At 42.3% G+C, this 21,126-nt stretch overlaps 1 protein-coding gene across 12 annotated transcripts in view; it reads right to left on the bottom strand.

The window, feature by feature from the left end:
* Positions 1–204: 204 nt before the first annotated feature.
* PPFIA1 (PTPRF interacting protein alpha 1) overlaps positions 205–21,126 on the bottom strand; it is a 119,393-nt gene continuing 98,471 nt past the window's right edge. For 6 of the 12 annotated variants that reach the window (XM_030811419.1, XM_030811420.1, XM_030811418.1 and 3 more), the window contains 7 exons: positions 12,478–12,656; positions 12,294–12,391; positions 9,781–9,956; positions 8,258–8,326; positions 6,347–6,512; positions 2,444–2,513; positions 205–1,607 (listed from right to left, as the gene is read on the bottom strand). In XM_030811419.1, the coding sequence (XP_030667279.1) occupies positions 2,455–2,513; positions 6,347–6,512; positions 8,258–8,326; positions 9,781–9,956; positions 12,294–12,391; positions 12,478–12,656 (747 nt within the window). In that variant the 3' untranslated portion in view covers positions 205–1,607; positions 2,444–2,454. The remainder of the gene's footprint in view (positions 1,608–2,443; positions 2,514–6,346; positions 6,513–8,257; positions 8,327–9,780; positions 9,957–12,293; positions 12,392–12,477; positions 12,657–21,126) is intronic. The other 6 variants (XM_012498876.2, XM_030811426.1, XM_030811427.1 and 3 more) reach the window with 2 other exon arrangements.

The following is a 21,126-nucleotide window of genomic DNA, read 5'->3' as shown; positions in this document are numbered from 1 at the left end:
GTGAGCCCCCACATTTGCATTTAACACCAGGCACCTGTCTCCTGCAGTGATGCAGGCTCGGGACCTCCAGAGCAGCGGGCAGGATGATGCCCTGAACTTGCACTTCATCTCCTGGCTGCTTTATTCTGTCAACTGACTTCTGTAATACAATTTCCATATGGTGACACTGCCTTCCAAAACAGTTAGAGCTTATTCTCAGTATTCTTCATTGGCAGTGGAAAATGCTTCAGTACTTTATTGAAAGAAAGCAATAAATAATACTGTGATAAAAATAGTTCAAAAGTAGACTGTACATACTTTGTTACATAATCAGGAAGTTCACAAAATATTAATAGAAAAACAGAACAATAACAATGAATTGTACAAGCAAATTAAAAGCAGAAACCAACTGTGAAAAGACAGGCTGCCCCATCTCTGTATCTGCTGCACAATAAATACCACGCCATGATCTGACACACTTTGCTGGCTTTTTAATATGCCATTTAAAAAGTAAAAGCCACATTTGCAACTTACACAATCCAAAATGGCTAGCGCATCAAAGTCTAAAAATGTCCCACTAGCTTCGTTCTTTAAACATGTTTACAAACAAATGTAAAAAGATGATTTACATAAGAAAAATAAGGCCTTTATGAGAGCTGCACTGCACTGCTTTCCGGGTCTCCTGCCTTCATCTGCTGTGCGCCGACTGCAGGATGAGAGCGTGCTGCTTGGTGCTGGCCCTAAGGGGAGCCACATGGGTGTCTCTCCACCAGCTCCCAAGGAGCAGAGGCAGGGAAGAGAGTGCAGGGGCTAGGCTGGTCCCCAGGTTACCCCATCCCGAGTCTCTCCAGCTGAGAACTGCTCCCAGCTCACAGTCTCAGTCAGCCACTGAAGACAAGCTCCCCAAATCCAGAGACTAGGCTAGGAAAGCGTTAACCAGTGCTAGCGGCTTCTCATAGTGTTGTGATAGTCTTTTCAGTCCACATTTTATTAGGAGCTGATATTTAACACCAGCTATTTTAAATCTGTTCATGCTGCAGAATAAAGCATTTCTTGCTAGAAAAAGTATAGTTAAGGTCAGTCATTAAAATACAACAATTGCTTGAAATTAGGTATGCTTATTTCAGAATGATTGCTCTAGAGCTAGGCTGTGTCTGTAAAGGATAATGCACATTGCTTCTGTCATAATTTTATAAACGTAGTAAAATCCTTTGTCATGGTTTATCATTAAAAAATTAATGATAATTACAATAAATGCGTAATTTACAAAAGCCCTCTATATGTTCATAGGATTTATACATACAAGCATTACAGTACATTCATTTGAAAGACTAAAATTAGGTATAAGAACATGATTTGAAAGGATATTTATAGCCTGGATATACATGAAAAAGTAAGTAACTATATAAATGAAGTCATAAGTTTACATAAATATAAGAAACATTAAATTCTAAAATATTTTCTCTATGGTATTCATGAATTTTTCACTAATTAAAAACTCTGTAATAAAATATCTCAGGGTCCATATAACAAGTATTAACAAGATTAAAGATTCCATTGGATTCTAAAATGTAGTCTTTGTTGGATTCAAATGCTGCGTAATCATCTGTAGAAGTAGTGTGGGTAAACTGGAAAATAAACAAACAAAAAACCACTCAGTACAGGCCGGGCCATACTGACGAACGGGAACTTCTGACGCTGGGGGCCAAACGTCCCCCCGACACTGACCACCTCCCCTCCAGCACCCCTCACTTTCTGTGCCGTAGCTGCTCTGAGAATCACTGGCTAGAACATCAAGGGCTATGCACATCAATGAGACAGTTCCTTGGCTGACTTCATTTTGGCTTACGTCTACAAGTTACCAATTAGAAATAAAAGATGAACAAACCAGTCAAATATTCCAACGGAGACCTTAAAATTGCTTAGAACAGCAAGGAGAGGGCGGGCCACTCACCAGCCAGAGTCCGCAGTTTTAAGAACCAGTCTCTCCAAACTGAAAGGCTATTAGCGTCACACTTAATATAATATGTAATTAACCACAAAACTTTGGGCTTGTTTCATTCAAGAATGTGTATTTAAAACAAAGCAAGCTTAGGAATCACAGCAATGTGCATAACGACATCAGGAGGAGAGACTCCCCTGACACACTCTGCCATGCTCTGCTGTCCTCCCCACTCCACCCCCATGACATCCACAGACAATTAAAATGAGTCAGCATTTTCAGGTTTAAGGAAAAGGTGAAAATACGTTTTTTTTTTCCTTAAGAGGACACACTAACCTCTTTATGATCAATTGTAACAACAAAATTGTCTTAATGGCTATGGAGAGCTTGTGTCTATATATTTTATATTCCCCAAAACTGCACTGGCTTTCATGGTCCACACCCCTAGTCTGGCACTGCAGCTCCGATGACTCCTGCTGTGCCTCTGAGCCATCTCTAGGGGTTATGATGCTCTCTACTCACCAAAGGAGACTTTAGCAGGAGTAAGTCCTGACTGTAGCAGAATCCAACCTCTGTGTTCCTGATACATTGCCTGTTTCAGCAGCCACGAGAGGAAGCGTGCAAACACAGCGTGCAGTTAGTCTTAGAACATCACATGAGGGCACAAGTAGACACACATCTTCACACCTATAGCAGCGCCTACGGAGGGACCTGAGGGGAGCTGCCTGAGTGGGCGGGATGGAGCCAGAGACAGATCCAAGTGTCACCCAGTGGTGGCTCTCCCCAGCTCCCAAGGAGCCCCGGGAGACTCTGGAGCACTGCTCCGAAATACCAAGCACCAAATGGTACAGTAAGTTTCAAAATGTACATCTGCATAAATGACCCCTACTTAGAGTGATCCCTTTGTCTCTTACTAAACTCTGCATTCACAGACCAATGGGGCTTTCTCCCTGCCCTAAGTGCTCCATCTCTAACACTGGCATGAAGGAAACACCAAGTGGCACTGCTGATGCTGCCCAGCCCCACTGAGCGCAGAGGCCAACGATGTCAGGTACAAGGCCAGCCTAAGAGGAGGGAGAGCACCTTGCTGCCCAGCACTAGCTGGGTGTCTGGAAAGCCGGTGCCCTTTTCTCCTGGGGAGGAGCAGAGCAGGTGCAGAGATCTGGCTGCAGGGGTGGGGCACTGGCCAGGGAGTCGGGTGACGGCTGATCTAAAAACTGAAGCCCAGTCTCAGTTCCTACCAGAAACTTTAATCATAGAGACCACAGATTTTGGTTCTTCTTCAAGAAACACACTGTGTGGCCATAAGTAAGCCTGATTTCCATTAACAACCAGGATTTTAAGTTTTTACAAATCGGAAGCAGGTACCGGCTGCTCCCAGTTATGTTTTTTGTTTTCCCAAAGGTATACCAGGAACCCTTATCAACATCCTGCATGGTTCCAGCAAAGACGTTAAGACAGTTGGGACTGTTGGTGAGGACAGAGGATCTTCACAAACCCTCTGACTCTAAGAGCCTGGGAGACCTGCTGGAGTTTACCCCACATTCCCTTAATTAAAAAAATCAATTTTGCTGGGCACAGTGGCTCGCGTCTGTAATTCCAGCAATTTGGGAGGTCAAGGCAGGAGGATTGCTTGAGCCCAAGAGTTTAAGACCAGCCTGGGTAACATGGTGAGACCCCATCTCTATAAAAGATTCAAAAAATTAGCCAGACGTGGTGGTGCGCACCTGTGGTCCCAGCTACTTGGGAGGCTGAGGTTGCAGTAAGCCAAGACTGAGCCACTGCACTCCAACCTGGGCAACAGAGTGAGACCCTGTCTCAATAATAATAATCCCTTTAGCAGGCTTGTGCCTGAGTTATTTATGTAAGGGTAAAAAGTCTTTTTTATAATAAATTCCCTATACCTTTTAGGTTTACTTTCTTTTCTTTTTGAGACAGAGTTTTGCTCTTGTCGCCCAGGCTGGAGTGCAGTGGCATGATTTCGGCTCACTGCAACCTCCGCCTCCCAGGTTCAAGCCATTCTCCTGCCTCAGCCTCCCAAGTAGCTGGGATTATTGGCATGTGTCACCATGACTAGCAAATTTTTTTTTTTTTTTTTTTGAGACAGAGTCTTGCTCTGTCACCCAAGCTGGAGTGCAGTGGCTTGATCTCGGCTCACCACAAGCTCCGCCTCCTGGGTTCATGCCATTCTCCTGCCCCAGCCTCCCAAGTAGCTGGTACTACAGGTGCTCGCCACCATGCCTGGCTAATTTTTTTTTTTTTTTTGTATTTTTAGTAGAGATGGAGTTTCACTGTGTTAGCCAGGATGGTCTTGATCTCCTGACCTCGTGATCCTCCTGCCTTGGCCTCCCAAAGTGCTGGGATTACAGGCGTGAGCCAACGCACCCAGCCGATTTTCTTGAATTTTTACTAGAGACAGGGTTTCACCATGTTAGCCAGGCTGGTCTTGAACTCCTGACCTCAGGTGATCCACCCACCTCGGCCTCCCAAAGTGCTGGGATTACAGGCGTTAGCCACCGCGCCTGGCCTAGGTTTACTTTTCATCCATCCAAACTCTCATTCTTAATATTCCTGTTAACATTTACAAGGGAAATGCGATTTATCAGAAGGAAAACTGAAATTGAAGCCACAAGGAAAACAAGAAAGCACTCATGTGGACTCTTCAGGTGACAGAGCTTGAGCTGAAGGCCAAGTCACAGTTACGCTTTCTAAGAATTATCTGCATGACTCTTGGAAGAAAAACGCTAATTTGTAAAAGGTTCCTAGTTAAAAGATACACTGTTTTCCCCCTCGAGTATATCAGCGAACTCTGGCAAACAATAAATAAATAATACAGCTTTTTACTAAAAATGCCACAAAGTAAGCTATTCTCACCTAAAGCATCCAGCTTAACTAAGGTTTTATATAAATATACTTTTCTTTTGATTTTTATACAGGTGATAGAGAACAAAATTTATGAACCTACATATGGGAGGGGCTGATGACAAAAAAAATTTGCAAAAACCCCATTAGCACAGTTTTCAATTATTATTATTATTATTTTTTTGTAGAGATGGGGTCTCACTGTGTTGCCCAGGCTAGTCTCAAACTTGAGCTCAAGTGATCCTCCTGCCTCTCAGCCTCCCAAAGTGCTAGGATTACTGGCATAAGCCACCATGACTGGCCCCTAATTAGCACTTAAATTTTTTTTTTTTTTGAGATAGAGTCTCAGTCTGTCGTCAAGGCTGTTGGCTCACTGCACCCTCTGCCTCCCAGGTCCAAATGATTCTCGTGCCTCAGCCTCGCAGGTAGCTGGGATTACAAGCATGTGCCACCACACCTGGCTAATTCTGTATTTTTTCTGTAGAGACGGGGTTTTGCCATGTTGGCCAGACTGGTCTTGAACTCCTGGCCTCAAGGATTAGCACAGTTTTTAATGCCACTTCCTTTCCTCCAGTCTGCTCACTGGCCTCAGAACTGAGCATGAGTGGCACCTGTGTGTAGCACAGGGGCTGCCAAATAGCCCCCACTGACACGGGCTCAGAACTTCACCAGCTTTATGAACGAAGCATTTAATCATCACAACTACTCTATAAGGAAGACACTACCATGACGACCATTTTACAGATGGGGAAACCGAGGCACAGTGTAGTTAAATGACTTGCTCAGGGTCATGCACCTCCTAGCGGCAGAGCTGGAGTCAAACCTAGGCAGCCTGGCTCTTCAACCTGTCTTTCATTAGATGAGTACAAGGTCAGAGTTGAGAGACCTGTCAGGAAGCCATGGTCAACTGTTAACCTCAAATCAAAGTGGTTGTCAAAGGGAAAATCCCAAACTGCACTTGAAATCATGGCGGTGATGCTCTCTCTCTGGCTGGCATAGTCAATGGCCGCCTCGCTCCACTGGGGACTTGGAGGTTCACCTTCCTCCCTTCCCTGCCCTCTAATGGGTAGACATGTGACTGCACGGAACAGCAGCAGCAGGGGCGGCAGAAAGGACAGGCAGAGCTCACACAAGCTGGAAACTGTGTGTTCTTAAAAATGTACTCAGTTATTTTCTCTGGTGTGGAGAGCAGTAAATTATGTGGTTTGGAAGCTACTACTACACTACTATTTCCTGAAAGAGCTTTCTAGCACGGCCTGTCACAGACACATATTTACAAGTATGCCTCAGTCTCTCTCTGAGAACACAGACGAATATTGAGCTTTATTAGTTGGAAAAATATGCTAAGATTCAACCAGACAAGAATGTTTTAAAAATTCTATTATTATGGTTAAACTTTTATAAACAAATGTTAGAGTTAATTTAAAAACATATTTGGACATGCAACCATACTCAAGTGCCTTGTAACATATTAAACAGGCCGTTTTAGATCATTATTAATATTCCAGACAGAAAGCTGCTCATGCTCCCAACAAGTGACGGTTAGCGCGACCCATCACATACCGTCCATCTGCATCTTCTTTGGCTGCATAGAAGGGGAAGACATAGAAGACGTCACCCGGAAGTTTGCAGGGAGAGTCTCTGCTGACCCAGCAGCTAAGCCACGAATGTCCTTTGGTCTAAACTTTTTTCTCCATGAAGGTGCTCTCCTAAAGCTTTTATCATCATCCTGGTAAATTAAAGAACAAAAAACAAGATTCATTTAAAAAATAAAGGTCAGAGATGTAAAGTTAAATCCTTTAAAATGACTGCTGAATTCAAGAATGGATTCTTGTTCACATGTATTTAATCCCTTCTTGATGGCCACAGAATAGACTGCCCAAACTGGAACTTCAGCGTGAAACGGGGCATGGTGATGGTCCGGCTGGGCCTCAGATGGCGAAGTGAGGATGGTGCTGGGCCATGAGGATGTGCTCCTTCTCGCCAGCATCGTGTTCTACTTCTTACCTTGCAGGCATCACTTTCTTGCTACGTAATACATTTTTATTTACCTTAAAAATAGTTTATTTTTCATTTTTATTTATTTTTTTACAGACAGAGTCTAGATCTGTTGCCCAGGCTGGAATGCAATGGTGTGATTATAGCTCACTGTAACCTCAAACTCCTGGGCTCAAGCCATCCTCCCACCGCAGCCTCCTAAGCAGCTGGAACTACAGGTGTGCCCCACCACACGCAGCTCTACAAACAATTTTTAAGCTAGAAACAATTCTATCTTATGCCGGATATAGCAACAAGTGCTTCATTCATCTTTAGAGGTGGTCTTCTATTCTCTCTGTCAAACTCAACTTTTCTTAAGGTCCAATTAAGAGACTCCTAATCGTGTGGAACAAATAAGTCACGGTTTTAAGGGGAAATTAAAATTTTGTGTTTTTAATATACTTCTAAGACACGCCACCCCCGCCCATGCACAGGAGTATGGGGGGTATACTCTGGACTGGGGTAGGATACCTAGTGGTCCCCAAAACCCAACTTAAAGACCCTGTTCCTAAGCTGCAACCAATGTTTTATGATGTGAAAACCATTTTTGAGGGATGTCAAAAATTAAATAGCAAAAATAAAAACAAAACTACCTTCTTGAAGGTATTACTTTTGTGGGCTTTTTTTGCAGGGAGGGCGTTTCTTTTTGAGATGGAGTTTCTCTCTGTCGCCCAGGCTGGAGTGCAGTGGTGCGATCTCAGCTCACTGCAACCTCCACCTCCCAGGTTTAACCGATTCTCCAGCCTCAGCCTCCCAAGTAGCTGCGATTATAGGCACCTACCACAACGCCCAGCTAATTTTTGTGTTTTTTAGTAAAGATGGGGATTCACCATGTTTGCCAGGCTGGTCTTAAACTCCTGACCTCTGGTGATCCCCCTGCCTCGGCCTCCCAAAGTGCTGGGATTACACGCATGAGCCACCACCGCGCCCGGCCCAGGTATTAGTTTTTTTTTTTTTTTTTTTTTTTTTCTTTTAGACGGAGTCTTGCTCTTTTGCCCAGGCTGGAGTGCAGTGGTGCGATCTTGGCTCACTGCAAGCTCCGCCTCCTGGGTACATGCCATTCTCCTGCCTCAGCCTCCCGAGTAGCTGAGACTACAGGTGCCCACCACCACGCCCAGCTAATTTTTTGTATTTTTAGTAGAGATGGGGTTTCACCGTGTTAGCCAGGGTGGTCTCAATCTCCTGACCTCATGATCCGCCCGCCTCAGCCTCCCAAAGTGCAGGGATTACAGGCGTAAGCCACCACGCCTGGCCCAGGTATTAATTTTTAAAGGCTCATTTGTTAATAAATTTATAAGAGCAAAGCCTAACTTCTAACATCCAGAGAGACTGCCTAGCTACGTGATGTCCCAAGTATAATAACAGCTTACATTTCGCACACATTTAAACATTTACACATATTTCGGACATTTAAAGAACATTAGACCAAAAACTTACTTCATCAAACCTTCTATCAGTCCCCATGACCAAAAGGTTGTTAAATTCTCTTTCCAAGACAGCACGAGCCTGAAATAACCAAAGAATAACAAATAAAACTTTCATCAAATCTAATTTGAAGGGTGTTAGCATCATAATTGTTTTTTAAACCAAGACTTAAACTCCCTCACTGCTGGCTGGGTCTGGTGGCTCACGCCTGTAATTCCAACACTTTGGGACGCCGAGGCAGGCAGACCACCTGAGGTCAGGAGTTCAAGACCAGCCTGGGCAACATGGTAAAACCCAGTCTCTACTAAAAATACAAAAATTAGCACCTGGGTGTGGTGGCTCACGCCTATAATCCCAGTACTTTGGGAGGCCGAGACGGGCAGATCACTTGAGATCAGGAGTTTGAGACCAGCTTGGCCAACATGGTGAAATCCCATCTCTACTAAAAATACAAAAATAAGGCAGGCACGGTGGTGTGTGCCGGTAATCTCAGCTACTTGGGAGGCTGAGGCAGGAAAATCACTTGAACCTGGGAGACAGAAGGTGCAGTGAGCCAAGAGCTTACCATTGCACTCCAGCCTGGACAACAAGGGCAAAACTCCATCTCAAAACAAACAAAAAAACAGCTCCCTCACTGCTATGACTACATTGAACCATAATAATATTTTAAATCAGGGCATCTAATGTGGAGTCTATGGATGGGCTTCTGCAGAAAGGGATCCATGATCCTTGGAGTCATATTAACAAGGGTGTCCTGTGTGGGTTGGTCGGGGTATTGGCAAAAGATATTCAATGTTCTTTTTTTTTTTTTTTTCCTTTTTCTTTGGGATGGGGGTCTCACTCTGTCACTCAGGCTGGAGTGCAGTGGCGCAATTGGAGCTCATCACAATCTCCACTTCCTGGGTCAAGTGATCTCCCTGCCTTGGCCTCCCAAGTAGCTGGGACTACAGGCATGTGTCACCACACCCGGCTAATTTTTTGTATTTTTTTGTAGAGACAGAGCTTCACCATGATGGCCAGGCTGGTCTCAAACTCCTGGACTCAAGCAATATGCCTACCTCGGCCTCCCAAAGTGTTGGGATTGTGGGCATTAGCCACCTCGCCTGGCATATTCAATGTTCTGTAGAGGAATAAAAGTTCCCTGTTTTTCAAATGAGCCCATGAGTCAAAAAGAATTGCATAAGGCAATTACCCATAAAAACAAAATTAATAAAATCTTCATGTGGCACACCTAAGAACACTTCTCTTTCCATGTAAGAACTAAATATATGTCACTCTTCTGATCAGGCACATGGGCTGGAATGAAAGATCCTCCTTATCTGGTTTATTGCAGGACTCTCATGCTTCCAACAGAAAAGGGAAAGACAATAAACCAAAAAAAAAACAAACAAAAACAAAAAAACAAAAAAAAACTAGTTGTCGCAGGTTTTTGTTTTTTGTTTTTTTAAAGTTTTCTTTCTATTTGAATAACTAGCTGTCTATGATCAGGGTGCCAACTGAACAGTGAGTGCAGACACAGCCAGGTTTGGCGTCACCTGTGTGTTCTGCGTCGGGATCTGTAACAGCAGTGCCAGTGCACTGAAGTCGAAGGTTTCGTCTAAGGCCAGAAGTGCTCCATGAACACCACTCTCTATAAGATTGTTTGCATATTCTTTAAGGCCAATTGACAGGATCCAGCGAATCACTCGATCATTGCTCCAAACAAGCACATCTGTAAAAGAATAAAGACAATTATAAAAGTGGCTTCAGAAAGCCATCTTTATCACATGTACCCTGTAATGCAGGAGAAAGATTCCTACCATGGTTCCTAATCCTTCGGCTCCTGAGAAAAGTGCTGGGAGACACTGTTAAATAGACAACCATTTGCTGCACTGAGACAATGGTGTCTTGGCCCTGCTCCACTCTCAGGGAGACTCTCCCATTAGAACTCATCCTTCCAGTGAGCACAAGAGGAATGAAGTTATTATTTCTAGAGAAAAGAAGATGATGAGGATCCAGGGATCAGAAGCCAGAGGACTGCAAGAACTTGAATACCTAACATGTATAAACATGCTTCGCACGCAGACTGAAGAGTCTTCCGAAATACTTCATCACGGAAGGACTTGGCTTCATAATAATATGAACACTTTGCTCAATTCAACAGAAACCTCTCATTTCTAATCTCGAAGTCTTTGTCTCATTTTAAAATGAGAGAAACTTAAAAATATCATCCAGCATATTAGAGACTTTGCAGAAAATCTTTTTTTTTCCTCTCTTTCTCTTTCTTGACAATGTCCTGCTCTGTCACCCAGGCCGGATACAGCCTGGTACCATCATAGCTCACTGCAGCCTCAACCTCCTGGGCTCAAGTGATTTTTCCCACCTCAGCCTCCTGAGGAGCTGGAACTACAGGCGTGTGTCACGAAGCTCAGCTAATTTTTTTGTACTGACAGGGTCTCACTATGTTGCCCAGGCTGGTCTTGAACTCATGGGCTCAGATAATACTCCTGCCTTGGCCTCCCAAAGTGTTGAGATTACAGGCATGAGCTACCATGCCTGGCCACAATATCTTATGCAAATTAACAAATTATTCAATTTGCTCTATTAGATCTAAAAATAGCCACTCTAAAAATATATGCAGATGATCACCAATCACTTCCAAAGACAGTTTTTGTCTATTGGAAAAAGATGTAAAATAGATACAGAAAACAAAATAGATGGACATATTTCATTTCCAATGCCCTTTTCTGGATGAAAGTCCATACATATACACACACTGTATAAATGTCGACTTAACGACTTTTCTCCTGATTCACATTAACTCAATCACAAGTAAACTTCCCTTCAACTGGGCCATCTCTCCCAACCATATTTTTATCCTTAGTTTCTTTCTTAGTATAAAGTGGGGATGAACACAGCACTTAGACTGACAGGGCTAAGGTAAAGATGAAAGAAAGCAACCCGAGTGCTTACACCACCACCTGGCACCTACTCACTGTTAGTAAGGCTGGCCTCTTCTTATCATTATTGTTATTGGTGCCTTCCTTGCATTCCAGGAATTCTGGGAGTCATTACTCTGAGCTTAATGTTTACTGTCTAACTTTAAAAGCAAATTCTGACTGGGTGTGGTGGCTCACACCTGTAATCCCAACACTTTGGAAGGCCAAGGTGGGAGGATCGCCTGAGCCCAAAAGTTCGAGATCAGCCTAGGCAACATAGCGAGACCCTGTCTCTACAAAAAAATAAAATAAAATAAAAAAATTCCAGGCATGGTGGAGCACACCTGTAGTCCCAGCAGCTACTAGGAAGACTAAGGCAGGAAGAGCACTTGAGCCCAGGAGTTCAAGGCTATAGTGAGCTGTGATCACACCACTGCACTCCAGCCTAGCCTGGGCAGCACAGCAAGACCTTGTCTCAAAATAAATAAATAAATAAATAAACAAATAAATTTGAGTACCGAATGACAGACTCCCCAACAGAGAAGAGAATCAACTCCACATCTTCTGGATTAATGTCCCATGTCCTCTAATGCCTCCCTGGCCTGTGTTTTCCAACTGAAATGCCTTTTCCTTACCCCAAGCAGCTCCTCCTCCTTCTTCAAGGACCAGCTGAAATGCGGACGCTGCCTTTCCTTCCCCTCTGGGAGCAGAACTGCACAGCGCTCTCCTGTTCTGAACCCCTTGGATAAGCCCCCAGTTGTATTTCTCACACTTGAATCATCAAGTGAGCTTTGCTCTGTTGTTATCTAATAGTGTGGAACAGCAATTCGGAGTGAAGGAGTACATAGGGCATGACCAAAGGAAAACTCTCAACTCATAGGAAATGACTAGCCAGAGACGTTTAACCTCCAACTGATGTATGAGAACACAGGGAACAGTTCTCTGGCTGTGGAAGAGGATCTCAAAAGCACTAAACTACATCCAGCCCTCCTCTGCAATGACACTAGACTAGTTAGTTTTCTCCACTTACATTTAGCCTTTCTTGATTTTTGAAAAATAGGAAGTCACTGAGGCTGCAAACACACCAGCAAGTAGGAGTGAAATGAATCAATTAAATGTCATGTACTAACCTTTTATTTCACTCTGACTTTCTTCTCTTTTTCTTTCCAGTTCTTTCCGGTCATAATTTAACCTTCTCAGGCACATAATTCCACACTGGAAACTGTTTCTATTTGGAAGAAAAGAGAGATGATTTAGAGATGGTAACAGTGAAAAATCTTAGCCAATTAGTAAGAACTATCTCCATTAAGTTACCTGTGAAAACTGTCGACCATTTTCAGCTGCCCTCGAAGGTCTTTCTTGGTCAAGTGGTCCAGCATCCTGGCGTCTACAAGGCACTCCATGAAGTAGCTGCGGTACTGGGGGAGGCCCAGGCTGGGGAGCCACTCATTGCCAATCCACTCGTGGTTCATGTCCCCATAGGCGAGTGTCTGCTTTTCATAAATGGAAAAGGTCAGTTATGGAGGAAGTCTCAAAAGTAGTTTATATCATTTTTAAATTGAATTTTTAATCTATTACCTATATTCTCAAAGGCTAAACTAATGATAATTTTATAATTGCAAAATAATTTGATCTCTTCTTCTCATCTTTTAAATTTGTTAGTAAAATTTTTATACAACAGGAATCGTAACATTAAAAATACATGATTCGTTGTGATAAATTTAACTTTTAAATCAAACTACAAAAAAAACTGTAACTGGCTACAAATTTCCTCTCTGAAATAGTTTTTAATATAATAATGTGACAAAGATTGATCACGACTCATGAACAAGTTTGAAGGCTCAATTCAACACTGCTCACTAAAATTATCTCTGGTTGGTTTACATTTTAACACTTTGTTTTCCTAAAGAAAAAATCCATTTCAAAATCAGTAAAAGTCAGTTAAAATATAGTTTTAGAGAAGAGATAAAGCAACAACCAACAGGACTAAATGGGGAAACAGGCAAATTCACAATTATAGTTGAAAAAATTCAACACTTTTTTCTCATAGCAACTGATGAAAGAAGCAAAAAAAAAAAAAAAAAAAATAAGAATATAGAAAACCTAAACTAACAACCTTTAACCAACTTGACCTGACGTTTGATGGTACACACCACCCAACAACAGAATATAGAACACTCGACCCAACAACGGAATACAGAACACGCCACCCAACAACAGAATACAGAACACGCCACCCAACAAGAGAACACAGAACACGCCACTCAACAACAGAATATAGAACACTCCACCCAACAACAGAATATAGAACACTCTACCCAACAACAGAATATAGAACATGCCACCAACAACAGAATATAGAACACACCACCCAACAACGGAATATAGAACACACCACCCAACAACGGAAAATAGAACACACCACCCAACAAGAGAATATAGAACACGCCACCCAACAACGGAATATAGAACACGCCACCCAACAACAGAATATAGGACACGCCACCCAACAACGGAATACAGAACACGCCACCCAACAGCGGAAAATAGAACACGCCACCCAACAAGAGAATACAGAACACTCCACCCAACAACAGAATACAGAACACACCACCCAACAGAATATAAAACATGCCACAAACAACAGAATATAGAACACTTCACAAACAACAGAATATAGAACATGCCACCAACAACAGAATATAGAACACGCCACCCAACAATGGAATATAGAACACGCAACCCAACAACGGAATACAGAACACGCCACCCAACAACAGAAAATATAACATGTCACCCAACAAGAGAATATAGAACAATCTACCCAACAAAAGAATACATAACACTCCACCCAACAAAAGAAGATAGAACACGCCACCCAACAACACAAGATAGAACACTCCACGCAACAACAGAATATAGAACACACCACCCAACAAGAGAAGATAGAACACGCCACCAACAACAGAATACAGAGCAGGCCACCCAACAACAGAATATAGAACACGCCACCCAACAACAGAATATAGAACACGCCACCCAACAACAGAATATAAAACACGCCACCCAACAACAGAATACAGAACACGCCACCCAATAGAATACAGAACATGCCACCCAACAACAGAATACAGAACAGGCCACCTAACAACAGAATATAGAACGCGCCACCCAACAACAGAAGAAAGAACATGCCACCCAACAACAGTAGAACACTTCACCCAACAACAGAAGATAGAACACTCCACTCAACAACAGAAGATAGAACACACCACCCAACAACAGAAGACAGAACATGCCACCCAACAACAGAAGATAGCACACTCCACTCAACAACAGAAGATAGAACACACCACCCAACAACAGAAGACAGAACACGCCACCCAACAACAGAAGATAGAACACACCACCCAACTACAGGATACAGAACACTCCACCAACAACCGAATATAGAACACTCCACCAACAACAGAATACAGAACGCGCCACCCAACAACTGAATATAGAACACTCTACCCAGCAAGAGATTATAGAACACACTACCCAGCAACAGAATATACAACACTCCACCCAACAACAGAATATACAACACTCCACCCAACAACAGAATAGAGAACACTCCACCAACAACAGGATATAGAACACTCCACCAACACCAACAACAGAATACAGAACACGCCACCCAACAACAGAATACAGAACACTCTACCCAGCAAGAGATTATAGAACACGCCACCCAACAACAGAATATACAACACTCCACCCAACAACAGAATATACAACACTCCACCCAATAACAGATTATACAACACTCCAACAACAGAATATAGAACACTCCAACAACAGAATACAGAACATGCCACCCAACAACAGAATATAGAACACTCTACCCAGCAAGAGATTATAGAACACGCCACCCAAAAACAGAATATACAACACTCCACCCAATAACAGATTATACAACACTCCAACAACAGAATATAGAACACTCCAACAACAGAATACAGAACATGCCACCCAACAACAGAATATAGAACACTCTACCCAGCAAGAGATTATAGAACATGCCACCCAAAAACAGAATATACAACACTCCACCCAACAACAGAATATACAACACTCCACCCAAAAACAGAATATACAACACTCCACCGAACAACAGAATATACAACACTCCACCCAACAACAGAATATACAACACTCCACCCAACAACAGAATATACAACACTCCACCAACAACAGAATATACAACACTCCACCAACAACAGAATATACAACACTCCACCAACAACAGAATATACAACACTCCACCCAACAACAGAATATACAACACTCCACCAACAACAGAATATACAACACTCCACCAACAACAGAATATACAACACTCCACCAACAACAGAATATACAACACTCCACCCAACAACAGAATATACAACACTCCACCAACAACAGAATATACAACACTCCACCAACAACAGAATATACAACACTCCACCAACAACAGAATATACAACACTCCACCCAACAACAGAATATACAACACTCCACCAACAACAGAATATACAACACACCAACCAACAGAATATGCAACACTCCACCCAACAACAGAATATACAACACTCCACCCAACAACAGAATATAGAACATTCCACCAACAACAGAATATAGAACACTCCACCAACAACAGAATACAGAACACTCTACCAACAACAGAATACAGAACACTCCACCCAACAACAGAATATAGAACACTCTACCCAGCAAGAGATTATAGAACATGCCACCCAACAACAGAATATACAACACTCCACCCAACAACAGAATATAGAACACTCCACCCAACAACAGAATATAGAACACTCCACCAACAAAGGAATATAGAACACGCCAACCAACAACACAATATGCAACACTCCACCCAACAACAGAATATACAACACTCCATCCAACAACAGAATATAGAACACTCCACCAACAACAGAATATAGAACACTCCACCAACAACAGAATACAGAATGCGCCACCCAACAACAGAACATAGAACACTCTACCCAGCAAGAGATTATAGAACACGCCACCCAACAAAAGAATATACAACACTCCACCCAACAATAGAATATACAACACTCCACTCAACAACAGAATACAGAACACTCCACCAACAACAGAATACAGAACATGCCACCCAACAACAGAATATACAACATGCCACCAACAACGGAATATAGAACACACAACCCAACAACGGAATATAGAACATGCCACCCAACGAGAATACAGAACAATCTACCCAACAACAGAAGATAGAACACTCCACCAACAGAATATAGTACACGCCACCCAACAACAGAATATAGAACACGCCACCCAACAACAGAATATAGAACACTCCACCAACAACAGAATACAGAACACTACACCAACAACAGAATATACAACAATCCACCCAACAACAGAATATAGAACAATCCACCCAACAACGGAATACAGAACACACCACCCAACAATAGAATATACAACACACCACCCAACAACAGAATATAGAACAATCCACCCAACAACAGAATATAGAACATGCCACCCAACAACAGAATACAGAACATGCCACCCAACAGAATATAGAACAATCCACCCAACAACAGAATACAGAACATGCCACCCAACAGAATATAGAACAATCCACCCAACAACAGAATATAGAACACGCCATCCAACAACAGAATATACAACATGCCACCCAACAACAGAATATAAAACACGCCACCCAACAACAGAATATAGAACAATCCACCCAACAACAGAATATACAACATTCCACCCAACAACAGAAGATAGAACACTCCACCCAACAACAGAAGATAGAACACCCAACAACAGAAGACAGAATGTGCCACCCAACAACAGAATATACAACAATCCACCCAACAACAGAATATAGAACAATCCACCAAACAGAATATAGAACACGCCACCCAACAACAGAAGATAGAACACACCACCCAACAACAGAAGATAGAACACGCCACCCAACAACAGAATACACAACAATCCACCCAACAACAGAATATAGAACAATCCACCCAACAGAATATAGAACACGCCACCCAACAACAGAATACAGAACACGCCACCCAACAACAGTAGAACACACCACCCAACAACAGAAGATAGAACATGCCACCCAACGACAGAAGATAGAACACGCCACCCAACGACAGAAGATAGAACATGCCACCCAACAACAGAATACACAACAATCCACCCAACAACAGAGTATAGAACAATCCACCCAACAGAATATAGAACATGCCACCCAACAACAGAATACAGAACACGCCACCCAACAACAGTAGAACAGACCACCCAACAACAGAATATAGAACAATCCACCCAATAACGGAAGATAGAACACGCCATCCAACAACGGAATATAGAACATCCACCCAACAATACAATATAGAACACAACATCAAAAATGGAATATAGAACACGCCACCCAACAACAGAATATAGAACACGCCACCCAACAACAGAATATAGAACACTCCACCAACAACAGAATATAGAACAATCCACCCAACAACAGAATATAGAACAATCCACCCAACAACGGATATAGAACACACCACCCAACAACAGAATATACAACACACCACCCAACAACAGAATATAGAACAATCCACCCAACAACAGAATATAGAACACGCCACCCAACAACAGAACATAGAACACGCCACCCAACAGAATATACAACAATCCACTCAACAACATAATATAGATCATGCCACCCAACAACAGAATATAGAACAATCCACCCAACAAAAGAATATACAACATTCCACCCAACAACAGAAGATAGAACACTCCACCCAACAACAGAAGGTAGAACACACCACCCAGCAACAGAAGACAGAACATGCCACCCAACAACAGAATATACAACACGCCACCCAACAACAGAATATAGAACAATCCACCCAACAACAGAATATAGAACACACCACCCAACAACAGAATATAGAACACGCCACCAACAACAGAATATACAACACACCACCCAACAACAGAAGATAGAACACGCCACCCAACAATAGAATATACAACATGCCACCCAACAAAAGAATATAGAACAATCCACCCAACAACAGAATACAGAACACGCCACCCAACAACAGAATATAGAACACGCCACCAACAACAGAATATAGAACATGCCACCCAACAACAGAATATACAACACAACACCCAACAACAGAATATAAAACACACCACCCAACAGAATATAGAACAATCCACCCAACAACAGAATATACAACATTCCACCCAACAACAGAAGATAGAACACTCCACCCAACAGAAGATAGAACACTCCACCCAACAACAGAAGACAGAACACGCCACCCAACAAAATACACAACAATCCACCCAACAACAGAATATAGAACAATCCACCCAACAGAATACAGAACATGCCGCACAACAACAGAAGATAGAACACGCCACCCAAAAACAGAATATAGAACATGCTATCCAACAACAGAAGATAGAACACGCCACCCAAGAACAGAATATACAACAATCCACCCAACAACAGAAGATAGAACATGCCACCCAACAACAGAATATAGAACAATCCACCCAACAACAGAATATAGAACAATCCACCCAACAACAGAATGCAGAACACACCACCCAACAACAGAATATAGAACACTCTACCCAACAACAGAATATAGAACATGCCACCCAACAACAGAATATATATTCTTTTAATGTCTGTATAGTGTATTCTCGAAGACAGACAAATCTCAACATACTTAAAGACACTGAAATCAAGGTACATTCTCTTGATTTCAACAGAAATTAGAAATCAATAATAAAAAGCTATCTAGAACCCCCTATTAAATATTTAAAAATTAGCATACTTCTAAATAATTCACATCAAGAAATTACAAGGGGAAATTGCTCCCTCTGTCACCCAGGCTGGAGTGCAGTGGCGCGATCTCGGATCACGGCAACCTCGCCTCCAGGGTTCAAGTCATTCTCCGGCCTCAGCCTCCCGAGTATCTGGGATTACAAGCACAAGCCACCACACCCAACTAATTTTTGTATTTTTAGTAGAGACGGGGTTTCACCATGTTGGGCAGACTGGTCTCAAACTCCTGACCTCAAGTGATCCACCACCCATCTCGGCCTCCCAAACTGCTAGGATTACAGGCGTGAGCCACTGTGCCCCACCAGAAAATATTTTCAATTTAAAGAAAATTTTTTAAAAAATTCAAAAATTTTGGGAAACAATTAAAACAATACCTTGAGAGCAAAAATCATGTCAAAGGATTATCAATGCAGAAAGACCTCGAAAATCAGTGATCCAAGAGTCTGCTTTTAAAAACTTAAACTAGCCTGGTGCGGTGGCTCACACCTGTAATCCTAGCACTCTGGGAGGCCGAGGCAGGCGGATCAGCTTTGGTCAGGAGTTGGACACCAGCCTCGCCAACATAGTGAAATCCCATCTCTACTAAAAATACAAAAATTAGCTGGGCATGGTGGCACATGCCTGCAGTCCCAGCTACTTGGGAGGCTGAGGCAGGAGAATGGCTTGCACCCAGGAGGTAGAGGTTGCAGTGAGCCGAGATCATGCCATTGCACTCCAGCCTGGGAGATAGAGCGAGACTGTGTCTCAAAATTAAAAAAAAATTAAAACTTAAAACTAGAAGAACAAATGAAATCCATGGCAAGCAGAAGGAACAAGGTAAAAAAGCAGAAATCAATGAAACAGAAAACAGAAAAATAACAGCAAATATACCAGTGAAATGAAGATCTAGTACTTCATAAATATCAATCAAATTAACAAACTCTAGCCAGACTGGATAAGACGAAACAGAAGACATAAATCACCACTATCAAGAATGAAAGAGGGGACCAGCCTGGCCAAAATGGCAAAACCTCTTCTCTACTAAAAATACAAAAATTAGCCAGGCATGGTGGCACACGCCTGTAATCCCAGCTACTTGGGAGGCTGAGGCATGAAAATTGCTTGAACCGGGAGGCGGAGGTTGCAGTGAGCCAAGACTGAGCCACTGCACTCCAGCCTGGGCAACAGAGCGAGACCCCATCTCAAAAAAAAAAAAAAAAAGAGTAAAAGCTGGCAGCCAGGCATGGTGGCACATGTCGGTAACTTCAGCTACTCAGGAGGCTGAAGCAGAAGGATGGCTTGAGTCCAGGTGTCTGAGACCAGCCTGGGTAACACAGCAAGACCTTGTCACAAAAAAAAAAAAAAAAAAATGACAACAAAGAGGGGACCATCAATACAGATTCAATAGACATTGAAAAAATAAGGGAATACTGTGAACAATTTTAAGCAACTTAGATGAAATGGACAAATTTCTTAAAAGATAAACTACCAAAGCTTCTCAGAAACAGGTAATACGTATCTCTATTAGAACCTGAAGTTGTAATCATAAATCTTCTAACATACAAAAAAGAAAATCTCTACCCAAGATAGCTTCACTGGTGAATTCTACCAAACATTTATCAACATAAATAAATAAATAAATAACCACGATTCTACAAGAAGTGTTCCAAAAAAGTTTGAAACACCTTATCTCATTCTATGAGGCCAGCATCATCCTGAGAGCAAAACCAAAGATGTAACAAAACTATAGATCAATAGCCCTCAGGCAGATCCAAAAATATGTAACAAAATATTGCCAAGTCAACAACATATTAAAACAATAGATATCATGACAAGTATGGCTTATTATTCTAGAAACATAAGTTGATTCAACATTTGAAAAGAAAAATCAATGAAACTCACCATATGAAGAGATTGAAAAAAACCATATCATCTCAAAAGATGCAGAAAAAGCATTTGACAAGATTTGTCATCATTTATGGAACTCCAAGCATTCTGGAAATGTAAGAAAAGTGCCTCAACTGGATAAAAGGCATCTACAAAAACCC

Source organism: Nomascus leucogenys, chromosome 4 (assembly GCF_006542625.1).
Source record: "Nomascus leucogenys isolate Asia chromosome 4, Asia_NLE_v1, whole genome shotgun sequence".
NCBI classification, from domain to species: domain Eukaryota; kingdom Metazoa; phylum Chordata; class Mammalia; order Primates; family Hylobatidae; genus Nomascus; species Nomascus leucogenys.
The sequence above is the reverse complement of the archived record's forward strand: the minus strand, read 5'-3'. Positions and strand labels throughout refer to the sequence as shown.